The sequence below is a fragment of the Salvelinus namaycush genome, unplaced genomic scaffold, assembly GCF_016432855.1.
Source record: "Salvelinus namaycush isolate Seneca unplaced genomic scaffold, SaNama_1.0 Scaffold213, whole genome shotgun sequence".
Lineage (NCBI taxonomy): Eukaryota > Metazoa > Chordata > Actinopteri > Salmoniformes > Salmonidae > Salvelinus > Salvelinus namaycush.
Window position 1 is genome coordinate 29,887 of NW_024058931.1, and position 20,487 is coordinate 50,373.

At 41.6% G+C, this 20,487-nt stretch overlaps 1 protein-coding gene across 1 annotated transcript; it reads left to right on the forward strand.

Annotated features, from left to right (window-relative positions):
* The first annotated feature begins 7,749 nt into the window (after positions 1–7,749).
* Positions 7,750–19,189, forward strand: LOC120038318 (zinc finger protein OZF-like). Its single transcript, XM_038984111.1, has 2 exons — positions 7,750–8,077; positions 17,789–19,189. Exons 1-2 carry the CDS (start codon positions 7,750–7,752, stop codon positions 19,063–19,065), a joined length of 1,605 nt encoding a protein of 534 aa, XP_038840039.1. The 3' UTR covers positions 19,066–19,189.
* The last annotated feature ends 1,298 nt before the right edge of the window (positions 19,190–20,487 follow it).

A 20,487-nucleotide genomic window follows, 5' to 3' on the forward strand; every position in this document is an offset into this window, starting at 1 on the left:
GTTGTCTCACCAAGCTACCTTAAGATGGATGCACTAACTGAGGGAAACTGTATTTAATGTCACTGTTGTGGTTGTCTCACCAAGCTACCTTAAATGGATGCACTAACTGCAAGTTGCTCTGGATAGTGACCATACTATTCCCTTAAAGCCACACAGTGTAAAATACATGGGTCATGTAAACAATGGAGCACATGCATCACATGCTAAGAGCACTTGACTGTAAGTCTCTCTGGATAAGAGGGTCTGCTAAATGATTAAAATGTCAAATGTATGTGGAGATTTCATTCAGGTCTCCCTGTTTTAACCACTCTGTTTGTCTTTAGCAGAAGAGAGACCAGACTCAGATGAACCAGAGACGTCTGAACCAGCGAGACGACACCACTGTTCCCAGTGTGGAAAGAGTTATACCCGAGTATGGAGCCTGAAAAACCATAAGAGAACACATGTAGAGAAGAAGTCTTACCACTGTTCCCAGTGTGGAAAGAGTTTTAACCATTTAGGGAATCTTAAAAACCATAAGAGAACACATGTAGAGAAGAAGTCTTACAACTGCTCTCAGTGTGCAAAGAGTTTTACTCATTTATGTAACCTAAAATCGCATGAGAGACGACACACAGGAGATAAGCCTTACCAATGCTCTCAGTGTGGTAAGAGATTTATTGAGTCAACAGAACTGAAAGTTCATAAGAGAATACACACAGGGGAAAAACCATTCCAATGCTCTCAGTGTGTAAAGACATTTTCCCGACCAGGGGACCTGAAATCACATGAGAGAATACACACAGGGGAAAAGCCTTACCACTGTTCCCATTGTGAAAAGAGTTTCAGCTGGTCAGGGACACTGAAAGAGCATGAGAGAATACACACAGGAGAAAAGCCATTCCAATGCTCGCAGTGTGGAAAGGGTTTTGGCCAGTTACGGTACCTGAAAACGCACGAGATGATTCACACAGGAGAGAAGCCTTTCCAGTGCTCTCAGTGTGGAAAGAGTTTTATCCTGTTAGTAAACCTGAAATCACATGAGAGAATACACACAGGGGAAAAGCCATACCATTGTTCCCATTGTGAAAAGAGTTTCAGCTGGTCAGGGACACTGAAAGAGCATGAGAGAATACACACAGGAGAAAAGCCATTCCAATGCTCTCAATGTGGAAAGGGTTTTACCCAGTCAGGGAGCCTGAAAATGCATGAGAGAATGCATACAGGAGAAAAGCCTTTCCATTGTTCCCAATGTGGAAAGAGTTTTACCCAATTAAGGAGCCTGAAAAGTCATATGGTGACACACAAAGGAGGGTAGCCTCACCTCTGCTCCCAGTGTGGAAAGAGTTTTACCCAATTAAGGGTCCTGAAAGAGCATAAAATAATACAGAGGACCTGAAATCACATGAGAGAAAAGAGAGGCTGTGTTCTGACTTATGGTTTTGACTGAGAATGTGTTTTTGTCATGAAATCTAATTGTATATATTAAATCATACTCACAAATAGGCCTAAATTAGTTTTTCTATTTTTCATCTTGAGGCATGGTCAGATGTGAACAAATGCATTTTCTATTTTATTTTGATTATAAACTTTGATTGGATACAAACTATTAGAAATGTTATAATTTGGATATTTCATAATGTAACTTAACATATAGATTAATATAATTTTTGATTTTTGATTCTAACCTTGATTCTTTGAACTTTAATCTTTAATTTTGTTTTTCATCGAGTAAATTTGTGTACTATTCATCAAGATAAAGGAGTATGAAACTGTGATGACTTGTTCTGATAAAATGTTTACATTTTAGTCATTTAGCAGACATTCTTATCCAAGGCGACTTACAGGAGCAATTAGGGTTAAGTTCCTTGCTCAAGGACACATCGACAGATTTATCAGCTAATCGGCTGGGCGATTCTAACCATCGACCTTTCAGTTACTGGCCCAACACTAAACTACCTGCCGCCCTAAAGTCTTTCCTTGATTCCTTGCGTCCTCCCCCCCTCCAAAACTCATTGGAGGAGATCTGAGATGATCTTCTCCTCCAATACGACCAGAGAGGATGCTGGGAAATCAAGGAAAGACCTGAGATCTTCACCCTAGTAGATTGCTGTTCTACTGATGGAGAATGGAACCACTAAAACAGGCACCATCTCAAGTCAATCCAGGCGACTTGTTCTGTAAGGTTGCAAGATTGGATCCCCCGGGCTCACAAGGTGAAAATCTGTCGTTCTGCCCCTGAACAAGGCAGTTAACCCACTGTTTCCCGGTAGGCCGTCATTGTAAATAAGAATTTGTTCTTAATTGACTAGTTAAAAAAAGGTTCAATAAAAATATGTATAAATAAATATGTCAGGCCACACCCACTGACACCCACAGTTTAAAAACATACAATGACATGAAGACATCCAGAGTTAAACAACACTGATCTTTTGCTACAAAGGCCCCTCTTTCTCTACAATTGGTAGTTACAGTCTTGTCTCAACGCTGCCACTCCCATACGGACTCAGAAGAGGCGAAGGTCGAGAGCCATGCGTCCTCTGAAACCTGACCCCGCCAAGCCGTACTGCTTCTTGACAAACTGCTCGCTTAACCCGGAAGCCAGCTGTACCAATGTGTCGGAGGAAACACGTACAGCGGGCGACAGAAGTCAGCGTGCATTGGCCCGACCCGCCACAAGGAGTTGCTAGAGCGCGATGGGACAAGGACATCCCGGCCGGCCAAACCCTTCCCTTACCACGAACAACACTGGGCCAATTGTGTGCCGCCTCATGAGACTCCCTGTCGATGCCGGGTGCAACACAGCCCGGGATCGAACCCGGGTCTGTAGTGACGTCTCTAGCACTGCGATGCTGTGCCTTAGACTGCTGCACCACTCGGGAGGCCCAGGAAAACATTTTTAAACAGACTTTAAAGTCAACAATCATACACTACATGACCAAAAGTATGTGAACACCTGCTCATCGAACATCTCATTCCAAAATCATTGGCATTAATATGGAGTTGGTCCACCCTTTGCTGCTCTTACAGCCTCCCTCCACTCTTCTGGGAAGGCCACTAGATGCTGGAACATTGCTGCTATAATAGCCTCCCTCCACTCTTCTGGGAAGGCTTTCCACTAGATGCTGGAACATTGCTGCTCTTACAGCCTCCCTCCACTCTTCTGGGAAGGCCACTAGATGCTGGAACATTGCTGCTCTTACAGCCTCCCTCCACTCCTCTGGGAAGGCTTTCCACTAGATGCTGGAACATTGCTGCGGGGACTTGATTCCATTCAGCCATTAGCATTACTGAGGTCCGGCATTGATGTTGGGCGATTAGGCTCGCAGTGGGTTCAGAAAAACTATACACATTATACTACCAACCAAAAGGGCACTTTAGAGACTAGAAGGGCAAAGAGGCATGTGCTCTACACAGGTAGAGTCATATCTGTCCATGTTTCCTTTTGCAAAGTGGGCACTGCTTCATGTGGCAACACCAACACTCATATGCCACTGGGTGAGAGAAGTTTCCATTGTTTTTGGGCAGGATTATGTGAGGTATTATTTTACCTTTATTTAACTAGGCAAGTCAGTTAAGAACACATTCTTATTTTCAATAAAGGCCTAGGAACAGTGGGTTAAACTGCCTTGTTCAGGGGCAGAACGACAGATTTTTACCTTGTCAGCTCGGGGATTCAATCGTGCAACCTTTCGGTTACTAGTCCAATGCTCTAACCACTAGGCTACCTGCCGCCCCAATTATGTGTTGTTAGCCATGTGTTTTGGCTATTGGGCAGGTCAGCCCTGGAGGAAAGTATTAGCTATATGAAGTAAAAGAGAACATAGTATCTGATTGTTTTTAAATTACTTCTTATGACATTGTTTGCCAGAATAAACGATGTAATGGAGATTTTTACCAATCTGCGTTACCAACTCCAGTCAGCAGATGGCGATGGAAAGCTTTCAGGTGATGTTTCTTGCGTGATGTATAATCTAGTGGACGGAAAGCTTCAACGGCGGTAAAAGACTACTGATGCAACCACTTCGGTAGCTTGTAGCGCACATTAAACCAGTCTTGTTTATATTAATGTCAGTGTTTTTAAACAATTCTGTTTACGTATTGACTAATTAAAAAAAAAAAGTTATTTGCTTGTTAAATGAAATTGGCTAATTTGTTCAATTGTTAACGTTACTGTACTAGGTTAATCGCTAACGCTAACTATCTAGCTAGCTAACATCCCGACCATGAGCTCACTAAGATATTCGGAGAAAGAAGCTCTGGAGCTGAACATGATCGTAAAAGAAGAGGAAGAAGCTTTCAGAATAAAAAATGAATTAGAGACTATCACATTGAAAGAAGAAGAGGTTGATATTACAGTGAAAGAACCTTTTGGAGTGGCAGAGGAGGCTATCTCAATAAAAGAGGAGGAGGAAGGAATGGAGGAGGAGACTGGAGATCAGATTACCACCAGTGAGTACGGGCATAATGCAGTTCTTGAAATAATGTGTTGTTTTAAAGGGGCATTCTACTGAAGTTCTACACTTGAATATGTTGTTCAGTACTGTAGGAATTGTTTAAGGGGTAATCTGCCATTGGTACATATATCGGGGTGGCGGGTAGCCTAGTGGTTAGAGCGTTAGGCCAGTAACTGAAAGGTTGCTGGATCAAATCCCTGAGCTGACAAGGTAAAAACCCGTCGTTCTGCCCCTGAACAAGGCCTCGTCTACGTTAAAGTGCACTTCATCCCCAATGCAGGGTTTTAAAGGGTGATTCTACTAAAGTTCTACACTTGAATATGTTGTTCAATACTGTATAAATTGTTAGTTTCAATCTGCCATTGGTACATGTATTTTTTGGACTTTTAAATTTGATTTATTTAATTCTCCATGTGGTCTATATTAACGTGCACTTCATATAATATAACAGGCTTTTAAAATTCAAAACTGGTGTGTAATTTCTACTTAAAATATCAAAGGGACGAAAAATGCACCCATTTTGTTGAACGACCCTCATACAGTTGCATCATAAACAATGTTTTATAAAATCATGATGAAAGTGGCCATTTTAGGCCCTTTTTAGACATATTCATGGCTCTTGTAAGACTATCTAATTGCAATAGTAGATAATCTGTTTGATGTTGTCATTCACACAGGAGAGAGACATGACTATTGTGGATCCTCTGGGGAGCCTCAACAACATCCTGATGCTGACGAGTCAGAGAAGAGTCTCTCCAGATCAGAACACCAGATGGTACAGCTTGGTCTGGTCTAGCATACAGCTTGCTCTATCTGGGTCTGGGCTGGGTTTCTGTAAAGCACTTCATGACAACAGTGGCATCAGCATCCATAATGATATGTGTCTGTGTCCCCTCTTTATGGTTACCAGGACAACGCTAGCCCTTCCTCCCTCCTGGAGTCCCCGTGTCCTGCCTCTCCCGGTAGCACCTTACTGCTGGGATCAGATTTGACACATCAAAGTAAGTAGTTTAGTTTGAACAAATACAATAGATCTGCCCACTGGTATCTGTTACCAGGACAACCAGCAGAGTTCTGTTGACAGGAAGATAGACTGGTATCTGTTACCAGGACAACCAGCAGAGTTCTGTTAGTTGACAGGAAGATAGACTGGTATCTGTTACCAGGACAACCAGCAGAGTTCTGCTAGTTGACAGGAAGATAGACTGGTATCTGTTACCAGGACAACCAGCAGAGTTCTGTTAGTTGACAGGAAGATAGACTGGTATCTGTTACCAGGACAACCAGCAGAGTTCTGTTAGTTGACAGGAAGATAGACTGGTATCTGTTACCAGGACAACCAGCAGAGTTCTGTTAGTTGACAGGAAGATAGACTGGTGGATATGGATGTTATGAATATCATAACACTGAAAAAGGATTCTGCCAATGAAAAGAGAGAAACCAATAGACCATATAAAACCTTGAAAGTTATCTTTAGAGAGAAAGTTTCAAGATGATCTATGTAAGGTGAATGTTTTACACAAAAAAAATCTCAAAACATTATGGATGTTACATTGTCTGTCCCAGTCACCCCCCCCCCTATCTTTACAAGACTGTAGAACACACAAACTAAACTCCAGACACTTCAATGTGGTCTGTATTGCTTCATTAACGTCTCATCTTCAGAACTTACACTGGGGGACAGCTGTGACTGTTAAAAAATGTAAAACAAGCTCTCTAAGCCGTTTCTATCAGCCAGACTTGGCCTCCTCTGTAATGGTCAAAATGATGCTGTTTCCTACTGGTCAAATAAAGCCTGAACTCCCAGCATACAGTCGTATATACAAAAAATATTGGCACCCTTGAACTTTTTTCAAATAATGCACCATTTCTTGGGCTCCCGAGTGGCACAGCAGTCTAAGGCACTGCATCTCAGTGCTAGAGGCGTCACTACAGACCCTGGTTTGATTCCAGGCTGTATCACAACTGGCTGTAATTGGGAGTCCCATAGGGCGGCGTGCGATTGGCCCAGCGTCGTCCTGTTTTGGCCGGGGTAGGCCAGTCGTCGTCCGGGTTTGGCCGGGGTAGGCCAGTCGTCGTCCGGGTTTGGCCGGGGTAGGCCAGTCGTTGGCCGGGGTAGGCCAGTCATTGTAAATAAGAATTGGTTCTTAACTGACGTGCCTCGTTAAATAAAGGTTACATAAAATCTTCCAAAACTGTTCGTATTAAAACATATTTTGGTGTCCACATATGTCTTCGGTTTACAGTTGAACAAAACAAAATAATCTGAATAATTGACTAAATGTTAGCTTTTTCCACAAAGAAATTCCAATATTATTGACACCTTCTAGAAGCAGTTAGAAATAATGAGATTTCAAGCAGCTGATTCTCCTTAACTTTGGAATTGAACTCACCTGTGGTGAGTTGCAGGTGCCTGAAATATAAAAATCACTCATTGAGCCAGTTTGACTAGAGAAAAGGACTCATTCAGCCAGTTTGAATAGAGAAAAGGACTCATTCAGCCAGTTTGACTAGAGAAAAGGACTCATTCAGCCAGTTTGACTAGAGAAAAGGACTCATTCAGCCAGTTTGAATAGAGAAAAGGACTCATTCAGCCAGTTTGAATAGAGAAAAGGACTCATTCAGCCAGTTTGAATAGAGAAAAGGACTCATTCAGCCAGTTTGAATAGAGAAAAGGACTCATTCAGCCAGTTTGACTAGAGAAAAGGACTCATTCAGCCAGTTTGAATAGAGAAAAGGACTCATTCAGCCAGTTTGACTAGAGAAAAGGACTCATTCAGCCAGTTTGACTAGAGAAAAGGACTCATTCAGCCAGTTTGACTAGAGAAAAGGACTCATTCAGCCAGTTTGACTAGAGAAAAGGACTCATTCAGCCAGTTTGAATAGAGAAAAGGACTCATTCAGCCAGTTTGAATAGAGAAAAGGACTCATTCAGCCAGTTTGACTAGAGAAAAGGACTCATTCAGCCAGTTTGAATAGAGAAAAGGACTCATTCAGCCAGTTTGAATAGAGAAAAGGACTCATTCAGCCAGTTTGAATAGAGAAAAGGACTCATTCAGCCAGTTTGACTAGAGAAAAGGACTCATTCAGCCAGTTTGACTAGAGAAAAGGACTCATTCAACCAGTTTGACTAGAGAAAAGGACTCATTGAGCCAGTTTGACTAGAGAAAAGGACTCATTCTGCTGTTTGGTGTCACTGTGTGTACCACAATGAGCATGGCCAAAAAGAAAGACAACCAGAGAATTATCTGAGGTCAGACACAATATTGTAGCCAACGATGTTCCTGTATCCACCGTACGTAATGTTATCAAGATGTTTAAGGCCCATGCCACTGTAGTCAACCTCACTGGACGTGGCCACAAGATGTTTAAGGCCCATGCCACTGTAGTCAACCTCACTGGACGTGGCCACAAGATGTTTAAGGCCCATGCCACTGTAGTCAACCTCACTGGACGTGGCCACAAGATGTTTAAGGCCCATGCCACTGTAGTCAACCTCACTGGACGTGGCCACAAGATGTTTAAGGCCCATGCCACTGTAGTCAACCTCACTGGACGTGGCCACAAGATGTTTAAGGCCCATGCCACTGTAGTCAACCTCACTGGACGTGGCCACAAGATGTTTAAGGCCCATGCCACTAGTCAACCTCACTGGACGTGGCCACAACAGACCACTTGATGGGAGATTGCAGTGAAGGATTGTTCCTATAGTGGAGAAAAGCACCTTGATCAACTGCCACACAGATTCAAGCTGACCTTCAGACACAAGATACGACAGTTTCAACTCGTTCCATCCGTCGCCAACTCAGTGAAAGGGGGTTATATGGTAGGAGACCCAGGAAGGACCCCACTGCTGAGAGAGAGACATAAGAAAGCCTGACTGCAATTTGCCAAAACACACCTGAACATGCCAAAATCTTTCTGGGAGAATGTCCTGTGGACAGATGAGAGCAAATTAGAGTGTTTTGGTAAAACACACCGTCTCTCTGTGTGTTTACAGAAAATAACTCCTTCCCTACAGTCAAACACAGAGGAGGTTCAGGGATGTTTTCTCTTCACTGCCTCTGACGCTGGGTGGCTTGAACGTGTGCACGGCATCATGAAATCAGGAGAAACCAGTGTCGGAAAGCTGGGTCTCCGTCGAAGGTCGTGGTTCTTCCAGCAGGACAACGACCCCAAACACACTTCAAAAAGCACCCAGGAAGGGTTCAAGACAAAACGCTGGACTGTTCTGAAGTGGCCAGCAGTGAGTCCAGATCTAAATCACATTGAAAACTTGAAAGATCTGAAAACAGCAGTTGTTGTTCACGCAACCAAAACAAACCCGCTCCATTACAAATCTAGATGATTCTATTGTCAACAAGACATGGTATCAGGCCCGTGGTGAAGGGGTGTTACATGTCAAAACCCCTCCGTTACAAATCTAGATGATTCTATTGTCAACAAGACATGGTATCAGGCCCGTGGTGAAGGGGTGTTACAGGGGAGGGGTCAGGCCCGTGGTGAAGGGGTGTTACATGTCAAAACCCCTCCATTACAAATCTAGATGATTCTATTGTCAACAAGACATGGTATCAGGCCCGTGGTGAAGGGGTGTTACATGTCAAAACCCCTCCATTACAAATCTAGATGATTCTATTGTCAACAAGACATGGTATCAGGCCCGTAGTGAAGGGGTGTTACATGTCAAAACCCCTCCATTACAAATCTAGATGATTCTATTGTCAACAAGACATGGTATCAGGCCCGTAGTGAAGGGGTGTTACAGGGGAGGGGTCAGGCCCGTGGTGAAGGGGTGTTACATGTCAAAACCCCTCCATTACAAATCTAGATGATTCTATTGTCAACAAGACATGGTATCAGGCCCGTAGTGAAGGGGTGTTACAGGGGAGGGGTCAGGCCCGTGGTGAAGGGGTGTTACATGTCAAAACCCCTCCATTACAAATCTAGATGATTCTATTGTCAACAAGACATGGTATCAGGCCCGTGGTGAAGGGGTGTTACATGTCAAAACCCCTCCATTACAAATCTAGATGATTCTATTGTCAACAAGACATGGTATCAAGAATGACAGAAAGAATTTAATCCTACAAATTCAAGGTTTACTTTCAGTTCCGTTGGTCTGTATCAAAATGTTATGTGCCAGTATTGCCTGGATGCCTCATTGACTAGGCTACAACAACAACTAATGGATGGATGCCCATGGATGCCTCCTACAACAACTAATGGATGGATGCCCATGGATGCCTCCTACAACAACTAATGGATGGATGCCCATGGATGCCTCCTACAACAACTAATGGATGGATGCCCATGGATGCCTCCTACAACAACTAATGGATGGATGCCCATGGATGCCTCCTACAACAACTAATGGATGGATGCCCATGGATGCCTCCTACAACAACTAATGGATGGATGCCCATGGATGCCTCCTACAACAACTAATGGATGGATGCCTCCTACAACAACTAATGGATGGATGCCTCCTACAACAACTAATGGATGGATGCCTCCTACAACAACTAATGGATGGATGCCCATGGATGCCTCCTACAACAACTAATGGATGGATGCCCATGGATGCCTCCTACAACAACTAATGGATGGATGCCCATGGATGCCTCCTACAACAACTAATGGATGGACATGTTCACGTTGTCGCAAATTACAAAATCAACAACAAAAATCACACGTGTCCTTTCACAGCAGTAAAGATGTAGGAGGAACATGTACGTTTATATTCATAATATATATATATTATACTGTATGTAATGTACCCTTACTGCTAGGACTAACTGGTGGTGTTAAATAGCTGTATATAATGTACCTTACTGCTAGGACTAACTGGTGGTGTTAAATAGCTGTATATAATGTACCTTACTGCTAGGACTAACTGGTGGTGTTAAATAGCTGTATGTAATGTACCTTACTGCTAGGACTAACTGGTGGTGTTAAATAGCTGTATGTAATGTACCCTTACTGCTAGGACTAACTGGTGGTGTTAAATAGCTGTATGTAATGTACCTTACTGCTGGACTAACTGGTGGTGTTAAATAGCTGTATGTAATGTACCCTTACTGCTGGACTAACTGGTGGTGTTAAATAGCTGTATGTAATGTACCCTTTCTGCTAGGACTAACTGGTGGTGTTAAATAGCTGTATATAATGTACCCTTACTGCTAGGACTAACTGGTGGTGTTAAATAGCTGTATGTAATGTACCCTTACTGCTAGGACTAACTGGTGGTGTTAAATAGCTGTATGTAATGTACCATTACTGCTGGACTAACTGGTGGTGTTAAATAGCTGTATATAATGTACCCTTACTGCTAGGACTAACTGGTGGTGTTAAATAGCTGTATGTAATGTACCCTTACTGCTAGGACTAACTGGTGGTGTTAAATAGCTGTATGTAATGTACCCTTACTGCTAGGACTAACTGGTGGTGTTAAATAGCTGTATGTAATGTACCCTTACTGCTAGGACTAACTGGTGGTGTTAAATAGCTGTATGTAATGTACCCTTACTGCTAGGACTAACTGGTGGTGTTAAATAGCTGTATGTAATGTACCTTACTGCTAGGACTAACTGGTGGTGTTAAATAGCTGTATATAATGTACCCTTACTGCTAGGACTAACTGGTGGTGTTAAATAGCTGTATATAATGTACCCTTACTGCTAGGACTAACTGGTGGTGTTTATTAGCTGTATATAATGTACCCTTACTGCTGGGACTAACTGGTGGTGTTAAATAGCTGTATATAATGTACCCTTACTGCTAGGACTAACTGGTGGTGTTTATTAGCTGTATATAATGTACCCTTACTGCTGGGACTAACTGGTGGTGTTAAATAGCTGTATATAATGTACCCTTACTGCTGGGACTAACTGGTGGAGTTAAATAGCTGTATATAATGTACCTTACTGCTGGACTAACTGGTGGTGTTAAATAGCTGTATATAATGTACCTTACTGCTGGACTAACTGGTGGTGTTAAATAGCTGTATGTAATGTACCCTTACTGCTGGACTAACTGGTGGTGTTAAATAGCTGTATGTAATGTACCCTTACTGCTAGGACTAACTGGTGGTGTTAAATAGCTGTATGTAATGTACCCTTACTGCTAGGACTAACTGGTGGTGTTAAATAGCTGTATATAATGTACCCTTACTGCTGGACTAACTGGTGGTGTTAAATAGCTGTATGTAATGTACCCTTACTGCTAGGACTAACTGGTGGTGTTAAATAGCTGTATGTAATGTACCCTTACTGCTGGACTAACTGGTGGTGTTAAATAGCTGTATGTAATGTACCCTTTCTGCTAGGACTAACTGGTGGTGTTAAATAGCTGTATGTAATGTACCCTTACTGCTAGGACTAACTGGTGGTGTTAAATAGCTGTATGTAATGTACCATTACTGCTGGACTAACTGGTGGTGTTAAATAGCTGTATATAATGTACCCTTACTGCTAGGACTAACTGGTGGTGTTAAATAGCTGTATGTAATGTACCCTTACTGCTAGGACTAACTGGTGGTGTTAAATAGCTGTATGTAATGTACCCTTACTGCTAGGACTAACTGGTGGTGTTAAATAGCTGTATGTAATGTACCCTTACTGCTAGGACTAACTGGTGGTGTTAAATAGCTGTATGTAATGTACCCTTACTGCTAGGACTAACTGGTGGTGTTAAATAGCTGTATGTAATGTACCTTACTGCTAGGACTAACTGGTGGTGTTAAATAGCTGTATATAATGTACCCTTACTGCTAGGACTAACTGGTGGTGTTAAATAGCTGTATATAATGTACCCTTACTGCTAGGACTAACTGGTGGTGTTTATTAGCTGTATATAATGTACCCTTACTGCTGGGACTAACTGGTGGTGTTAAATAGCTGTATATAATGTACCCTTACTGCTAGGACTAACTGGTGGTGTTTATTAGCTGTATATAATGTACCCTTACTGCTGGGACTAACTGGTGGTGTTAAATAGCTGTATATAATGTACCCTTACTGCTGGGACTAACTGGTGGAGTTAAATAGCTGTATATAATGTACCTTACTGCTAGGACTAACTGGTGGTGTTAAATAGCTGTATGTAATGTACCCTTACTGCTAGGACTAACTGGTGGTGTTAAATAGCTGTATATAATGTACCTTACTGCTAGGACTAACTGGTGGTGTTAAATAGCTGTATGTAATGTACCCTTACTGCTAGGACTAACTGGTGGTGTTAAATAGCTGTATGTAATGTACCCTTACTGCTGGACTAACTGGTGGTGTTAAATAGCTGTATGTAATGTACCCTTACTGCTGGACTAACTGGTGGTGTTAAATAGCTGTATATAATGTACCTTACTGCTGGACTAACTGGTGGTGTTAAATAGCTGTATGTAATGTACCCTTACTGCTGGACTAACTGGTGGTGTTAAATAGCTGTATATAATGTACCTTACTGCTAGGACTAACTGGTGGTGTTAAATAGCTGTATATAATGTACCCTTACTGCTAGGACTAACTGGTGGTGTTAAATAGCTGTATGTAATGTACCCTTACTGCTAGGACTAACTGGTGGTGTTAAATAGCTGTATATAATGTACCCTTACTGCTAGGACTAACTGGTGGTGTTAAATAGCTGTATGTAATGTACCCTTACTGCTAGGACTAACTGGTGGTGTTAAATAGCTGTATGTAATGTACCCTTACTGCTAGGACTAACTGGTGGTGTTAAATAGCTGTATATAATGTACCTTACTGCTGGGACTAACTGGTGGTGTTAAAAAGCTGTATATAATGTACCCTTACTGCTAGGACTAACTGGTGGTGTTTATTAGCTGTATATAATGTACCCTTACTGCTGGGACTAACTGGTGGTGTTAAATAGCTGTATATAATGTACCCTTACTGCTGGGACTAACTGGTGGTGTTAAATAGCTGTATGTAATGTACCTTACTGCTGGACTAACTGGTGGTGTTAAATAGCTGTATATAATGTACCCTTACTGCTATGACTAACTGGTGGTGTTAAATAGCTGTATGTAATGTACCCTTACTGCTGGACTAACTGGTGGTGTTAAATAGCTGTATGTAATGTACCCTTACTGCTAGGACTAACTGGTGGTGTTAAATAGCTGTATGTAATGTACCCTTACTGCTAGACTAACTGGTGGTGTTAAATAGCTGTATGTAATGTACCCTTACTGCTAGGACTAACTGGTGGTGTTAAATAGCTGTATGTAATGTACCCTTACTGCTAGGACTAACTGGTGGTGTTAAATAGCTGTATGTAATGTACCCTTACTGCTAGGACTAACTGGTGGTGTTAAATAGCTGTATGTAATGTACCCTTACTGCTGGACTAACTGGTGGTGTTAAATAGCTGTATATAATGTACCTTACTGCTGGACTAACTGGTGGTGTTAAATAGCTGTATATAATGTACCCTTACTGCTAGGACTAACTGGTGGTGTTAAATAGCTGTATATAATGTACCCTTACTGCTGGACTAACTGGTGGTGTTAAATAGCTGTATATAATGTACCCTTACTGCTGGACTAACTGGTGGTGTTAAATAGCTGTATGTAATGTACCCTTACTGCTGGACTAACTGGTGGTGTTAAATAGCTGTATGTAATGTACCCTTACTGCTAGGACTAACTGGTGGTGTTAAATAGCTGTATATAATGTACCCTTACTGCTAGGACTAACTGGTGGTGTTAAATAGCTGTATGTAATGTACCCTTACTGCTAGGACTAACTGGTGCTGTTAAATAGCTGTATATAATGTACCTTACTGCTGGACTAACTGGTGGTGTTAAATAGCTGTATGTAATGTACCCTTACTGCTGGACTAACTGGTGGTGGTAAATAGCTGTATATAATGTACCCTTACTGCTAGGACTAACTGGTGGTGTTAAATAGCTGTATGTAATGTACCCTTACTGCTAGGACTAACTGGTGGTGTTAAATAGCTGTATGTAATGTACCCTTACTGCTGGACTAACTGGTGGTGGTAAATAGCTGTATATAATGTACCCTTACTGCTAGGACTAACTGGTGGTGTTAAATAGCTGTATATAATGTACCTTACTGCTGGACTAACTGGTGGTGTTAATCTTTCTAGCGCAGGCGTTCCGCTAACTGAAACCCTCGACAACATTCCGCTGAAAAGGCAGCGCGGGAAATTCAAAAATATTTTTTTGAAATATGTAACTTTCACACATTAACCTTTTCTCAATAGGGGGTGCTGTTGGCACTTTGTAATAATTTCGTTCCCAAATTAAACTGCCTCGTACTCAATTTTTGCTCGTACAATATGCATATTATTATTACTATTGGATAGAAAACACTCTCTAGTTTCTAAAACCGTTTGAATTATATCTGTGAGTAAAACAGAACTGGACTTAGAGCAATTTTCTTATGAGGATGTGAGAATGCTGAATTCTGCAAGCTGTTCTGAGATCTGTTTATAAATCTGCCTGTCTTCTATTGGTTGAGATGCACTGCATACGTCTTCCCCTGGGTGTCAGCGAATAGTGAGAGTTGAAATGGGGTTGCTAGGCAGAACTGAGAGGTTATAAATGGCCTGGGAACGAAGGGTCCGGTCTTTGTTCACTTCGCTCTGACGCAGGAAGGACCTCTGGCTGTGGCTCTAGAACGCTCCGGTTATAGGCCTTAGATATATCCGGCCATGTTTTTATTCGTTATAGGTGTTAAAGACATCATAATGTTGTTATATTAAACCGAGTTATATCAGTTTATATCGGTATATTGCGATTTTCGGATATTTAATCGTCCTGCGTTTTAGTGAGTCGGAGACGTCTTTGCCACATGGCTAATGTTTACTGCTAAATCGAACGTTGAAGAGGACAATCTACAACCAAGCAACGATTCTTTGGGACTAAGGACACCTTGCCCAATATTCTGATGGAAGCTCATCAAATAGTAAGAAGTATTTATGATGTTAATTCGTTGTTCTGTTGAAAAATGTAGAACAGATATTCTGCCAATAATCTAGGTGCGGTCTCGCTTTAACGCACGCTGTATGTTGTAGTAACGTTAATTTTAAAAATCTAACACAGCGATTGCATTAAGAACTAATGTATCTTTCATTTGCTGTCCAACCTGTATTTTTTTGTCAAGTTTATGATTAGTTATCGATTAGGTGCCTCTCCCAAGATTTCTCCCGACATATTGTTGGCAGCCTGGCTACTTTTCTCATTGTATAACCACGATTTGTGCCGCTAAATATGCACATTTTCGAACAAACTCTATATGTATTGTGTAATATGATGTTATAGGACTGTCATCTGATGAAGTTTTGAGAAGGTTAGTCAAAAATGTAATATCTTTTGCTGGTTTATTCGCTATCGCTAACGTGCATGAATCAATGCTGCTGTGTGGTTGCCTATTGTAGTAAGCTAATATAATGCTATATTGTGTTTTCGCTGTAAAACACTTAAAAAATCTGAAATATTGGCTGGATTCACAAGATCTTTGTCTTTCATTTGCTGTACGCTGTGTATTTTTCAGAAATGTTTTATGATGAGTATTTAGGTAATTCACGTTGCTCTCTGTAGTTATTCTAGTCGCTTTGGTGAGAGTTGTGATGGTGGCTGCAATGGTAAACTATGATTTATACCTGAAATATGCACATTTTTCTAACAAAACATATGCTATACAATAAATATGTTATCAGACTGTCATCTGATGAAGTTGTTTCTTGGTTAGTGGCTATTTATATCTTTATTTGGTCGAATTTGTGATAGCTACCTATGCAGGAAAAAAATGGTGGAGTAAAAAAAGTGGTGTCTTTTGCTAACGTGGTTAGCTAATAGATTTACATATTGTGTCTTCCCTGTAAAACATTTTAAAAATCAGAAATGATGGCTGGATTCACAAGATGTGTATCTTTCATCTGGTGTCTTGGACTTGTGATTTAATGATATTTAGATGCTAGTATTTACTTGTGACGCTATGCTAGGCTATGCTAGTCAGCTTTTTTACTGATGGGGGTGCTCCCGGATCCGGGATTGTGTGGAAGTAGAAGTTAACAAGTCCAATAGAGCAAATGAAAGATAAACATCTTGTTAATCTACCCATCGTGTCCGATTTCAAAAAGGCTTTACAGCGAAAGCACATACATTGGCGCGTAACGTGCAGTAATGTTTTGATTCCAAAACATCTGGTGATTTTGCAGATAGCCACAGAAATCCCAGAAATACTCATAATAAACATCGATAAAAGATACAATTGTTATTCACAGAATTAAAGATAAACTTCTCCTTAATGCAACCGCTGTGTCAGATTTCAAAAAAACTTTACTGAAAAAGCATATTCTGAGTACGGCGCTCAGGGCCCAATCCAGCCAAAGAAATATTTGCCATGTTGGAGTCAACAGAAGTTAGAAATAACATTATAAATATTCACTTACCTTTTGATGATCTTCATCAGAATGCACTCCCAGGAATCCCAGTTCAACAATAAATGACTGATTTGTTCCATAAAGTTCCATAAAGTCCATAATTTATGTCCAAATAGCCACTAGTTGTTAGCGTGTTTAGCCCAGTAATCCATCTTCACTAGGTCCAGACAAAAACTCAAAGTTCCGTTACAGGTCGTAGAAACAAACCTCAGATTTCCCACTTCCTGGTTGGATTTTTTCTCAGGTTTTCGCCTGCCATATGAGTTCTGTTATACTCACCGACATCATTCAAACAGTTTTAGAAACTTCATGGTGTTTTCTATCCAAATCTACTAATTATATGCATATTCTAGCTTTTATGGCTGAGTAGAAGGCAGGTTAATTTGGGCATGCTTTTCATCCAAAATTCCGAATGCTGCCCCCGTACCCTAGTGGAGTTGAATGATATTTGCCCTATATCTTGATGTACTTTTTTTTTGTTAAAGGCTCCATTGTTAGGGCAAATAGGAGACTGGACGCTGGACAGCCTTGACAAGTACCACTCTTCATATGTTATGGGTATGCTTGTCACCTGCAAGGACTAGGAAGTTTAAAATAAAATAAAAACTAACCAAATAGCCCCAAGCACAGGCAAAATCCTAGAGTATGACTGGGTGACAAATTCACCTTTCAGCAGGACAATAACCCAATACACAAGGCCAGATATACAGTGCATTCGTAAAGTTTTCAGACCCCTTGACTTTTTTACAAATTTTGTTACGTTACTGCCTTATTCTAAAATTGGTTAAATCGTTTTTTTAATTGCTCTTAACTGCTAGGCTACCTACAGCCCATTAAACCACATGATAAGATAGTTTTATCACATGGAGGTTTCATTCAAGTCTCTGTTTAATATTTAACTTGAAACTGTTTGTCTTTAGCAGGAGAGCGACCAGACTCTCACTCTGACAGCGGGGAGAGTCATTCAGGGGAACCAGACCCAGAGACGTCCAAACCAGCAAGACGACACCACTGCTCCCAGTGTGGAAAAACTTTTAACCGATCACAACACCTGAAATTACATGAGAGAACACACACAGGAGAAAGGCCTTACCACTGTTCCCAGTGTGGAAAGAGTTTTATCCAATCACAACACCTGAAATTACACATTAGAACACACACAGGAGAAAAGCCTTACCACTGTTCCCAGTGTGGAAAGAGTTTTAGTCAGTTATCGAGCCTAAAAATTCATAAGCGAATACACTCTGGAGAGAAGCCTTACCACTGTTCCCAGTGTGGAAAAAGTTTTGTCCAAGCAGAACATCTGAAATTACACAAGAGAACACACACAGGAGAAAAGCCTTACCACTGTACCCAGTGTGGAAAGAGTTATAGCCAATCACAAGAACTGAAATTACACAAGAGAACACACATAGGAGAAAAGCCTTACCACTGTTCCCAGTGTGGAAAGAGTTTTAGTCAGTTATCGAGCCTAAAAATTCATAAGCGAATACACTCTGGAGAGAAGCCTTACCACTGTTCCCAGTGTGGAAAAAGTTTTGTCCAAGCAGAACATCTGAAATTACACAAGAGAACACACACAGGAGAAAAGCCTTACCACTGTACCCAGTGTGGAAAGAGTTATAGCCGATCACAAGATCTGACAGTACACAAGAGAACACACACAGGAGAAAAGCCTTACCGCTGCTCCCAGTGTGGAAAAAGGTTTATCCATTCACAACAACTGAAAGTACACAAGAGAATACACACAGGAGAAAAGCCTTACCACTGTTCCCAGTGTGGAATGAGTTTTCGGGTGTTATCGAGCCTGAAAAGTCATAAGCAAATACACTCTGGAGAGAAGTCTTACACATGTTCCCATTGTGGTAAGAGTTTTAAGTTGGTAGGGAATCTGACATCGCATGTGAGCACACACAACAAGGAAAAGCTCTACCAATGTTCCTTGTGTGGAAAGCGGTTTACCCAGTTGGAAGCCCTGATTATGCATGACAGGACACACGCAGGAGGGGATAAGACCTACCACTGCTCCCAGTGTGGAAAGAGATTTAATTGGTTAAGGCACCTGAATAAGCATGAAAGAATACATACACAGGAGGAGAAGACATACCACTGCTCTCATTGTGGAAAGACATTTTCCCAGTTAGAGGACCTGAAATCACATGAGAGAATAGAGAGGCTGTGTTCTGACTTGAGTTTTTGACTGATCATTTGTGTTTTTGTTTCATCCTCATGAAATCAAATTGTATGAAACCAGAATACGGTTTTACTTTTGTTGTTATTTCATTTCGAGACATGATCATGTCTAATATCAGATTAAATATTTAAAAATGTCTATTGGGTTTTGATTATGAGCTTTGATTGATTGATTTGATACAAGTATAAACCCTCTGATGTTGTTCATCATACGATTTTCTATTGCAAAATGTAAATTATTATATAAGTAAGTAAGTAGCCTTGCACAAGCCTTTGTGTTTGTATTTATTATGGATCCCCCCCCTACTCTTCCTGGGGTCCAGCAACATTAAGGCAGTTAAACATTTTAAAAACATTACAAAACATTTAAAAAACATATTTCACAACATATTAAGTGTGTTCCCTCAGGCCTCTACTCTACTACCACATGTCTAGAACACTAAATCCATGTGTACGTGTGTGTATAGACCCCCGACTTTCCAACCTGAAGATCAGTGACGTCATGATTTGACCTTGTTTTTTTCAGAGTTCCCAGTTGTCTCGAGAGTCCCGTTATTCCACCGTGTCTTGAGAGTCCCGTTATTCCACCATGTCTTGAGAGTCCCGTTATTCCACCATGTCTTGAGAGTCCCGTTAGTCCACCATGTCTTGAGAGTCCCGTTATTCCACCATGTCTTGAGAGTCCCGTTATTCCACCATGTCTTGAGAGTCCCGTTATTCCACCATGTCTTGAGAGTCCCGTTATTCCACCATGTCTTGAGAGTCCCGTTATTCCACCATGTCTTGAGAGTCCCGTTATTCCACCATGTCTTGAGAGTCCCGTTACCACCATGTCTTGAGAGTCCCGTTACCACCATGTCTTGAGAGTCCCGTTATTCCACCATGTCTTGAGAGTCCCGTTATTCCACCATGTCTTGAGAGTCCCGTTATTCCACCATGTCTTGAGAGTCCCGTTATTCCACCATGTCTTGAGAGTCCCGTTATTCCACCATGTCTTGAGAGTCCCGTTATTCCACCATGTCTTGAGTCCCGTTATTCCACCATGTCTTGAGAGTCCCGTTATTCCACCATGTCTTGAGAGTCCCGTTATTCCACCATGTCTTGAGAGTCCCGTTATTCCACCGTGTCTACAGAGTCCCGTTATTCCACCGTGTCTACAGAGTCCCGTTATTCCACCGTGTCTACAGAGTCCCGTTATTCCACCGTGTCTACAGAGTCCCGTTATTCCACCGTGTCTACAGAGTCCCGTTATTCCACCGTGTCTACAGAGTCCCGTTATTCCACCGTGTCTACAGAGTCCCGTTATTCCACCGTGTCTACAGAGTCCCGTTATTCCACCGTGTCTTGAGAGTCCCGTTATTCCACCGTGTCTTGAGAGTCCCGTTATTCCACCGTGTCTTGAGAGTCCCGTTATTCCACCGTGTCTTGA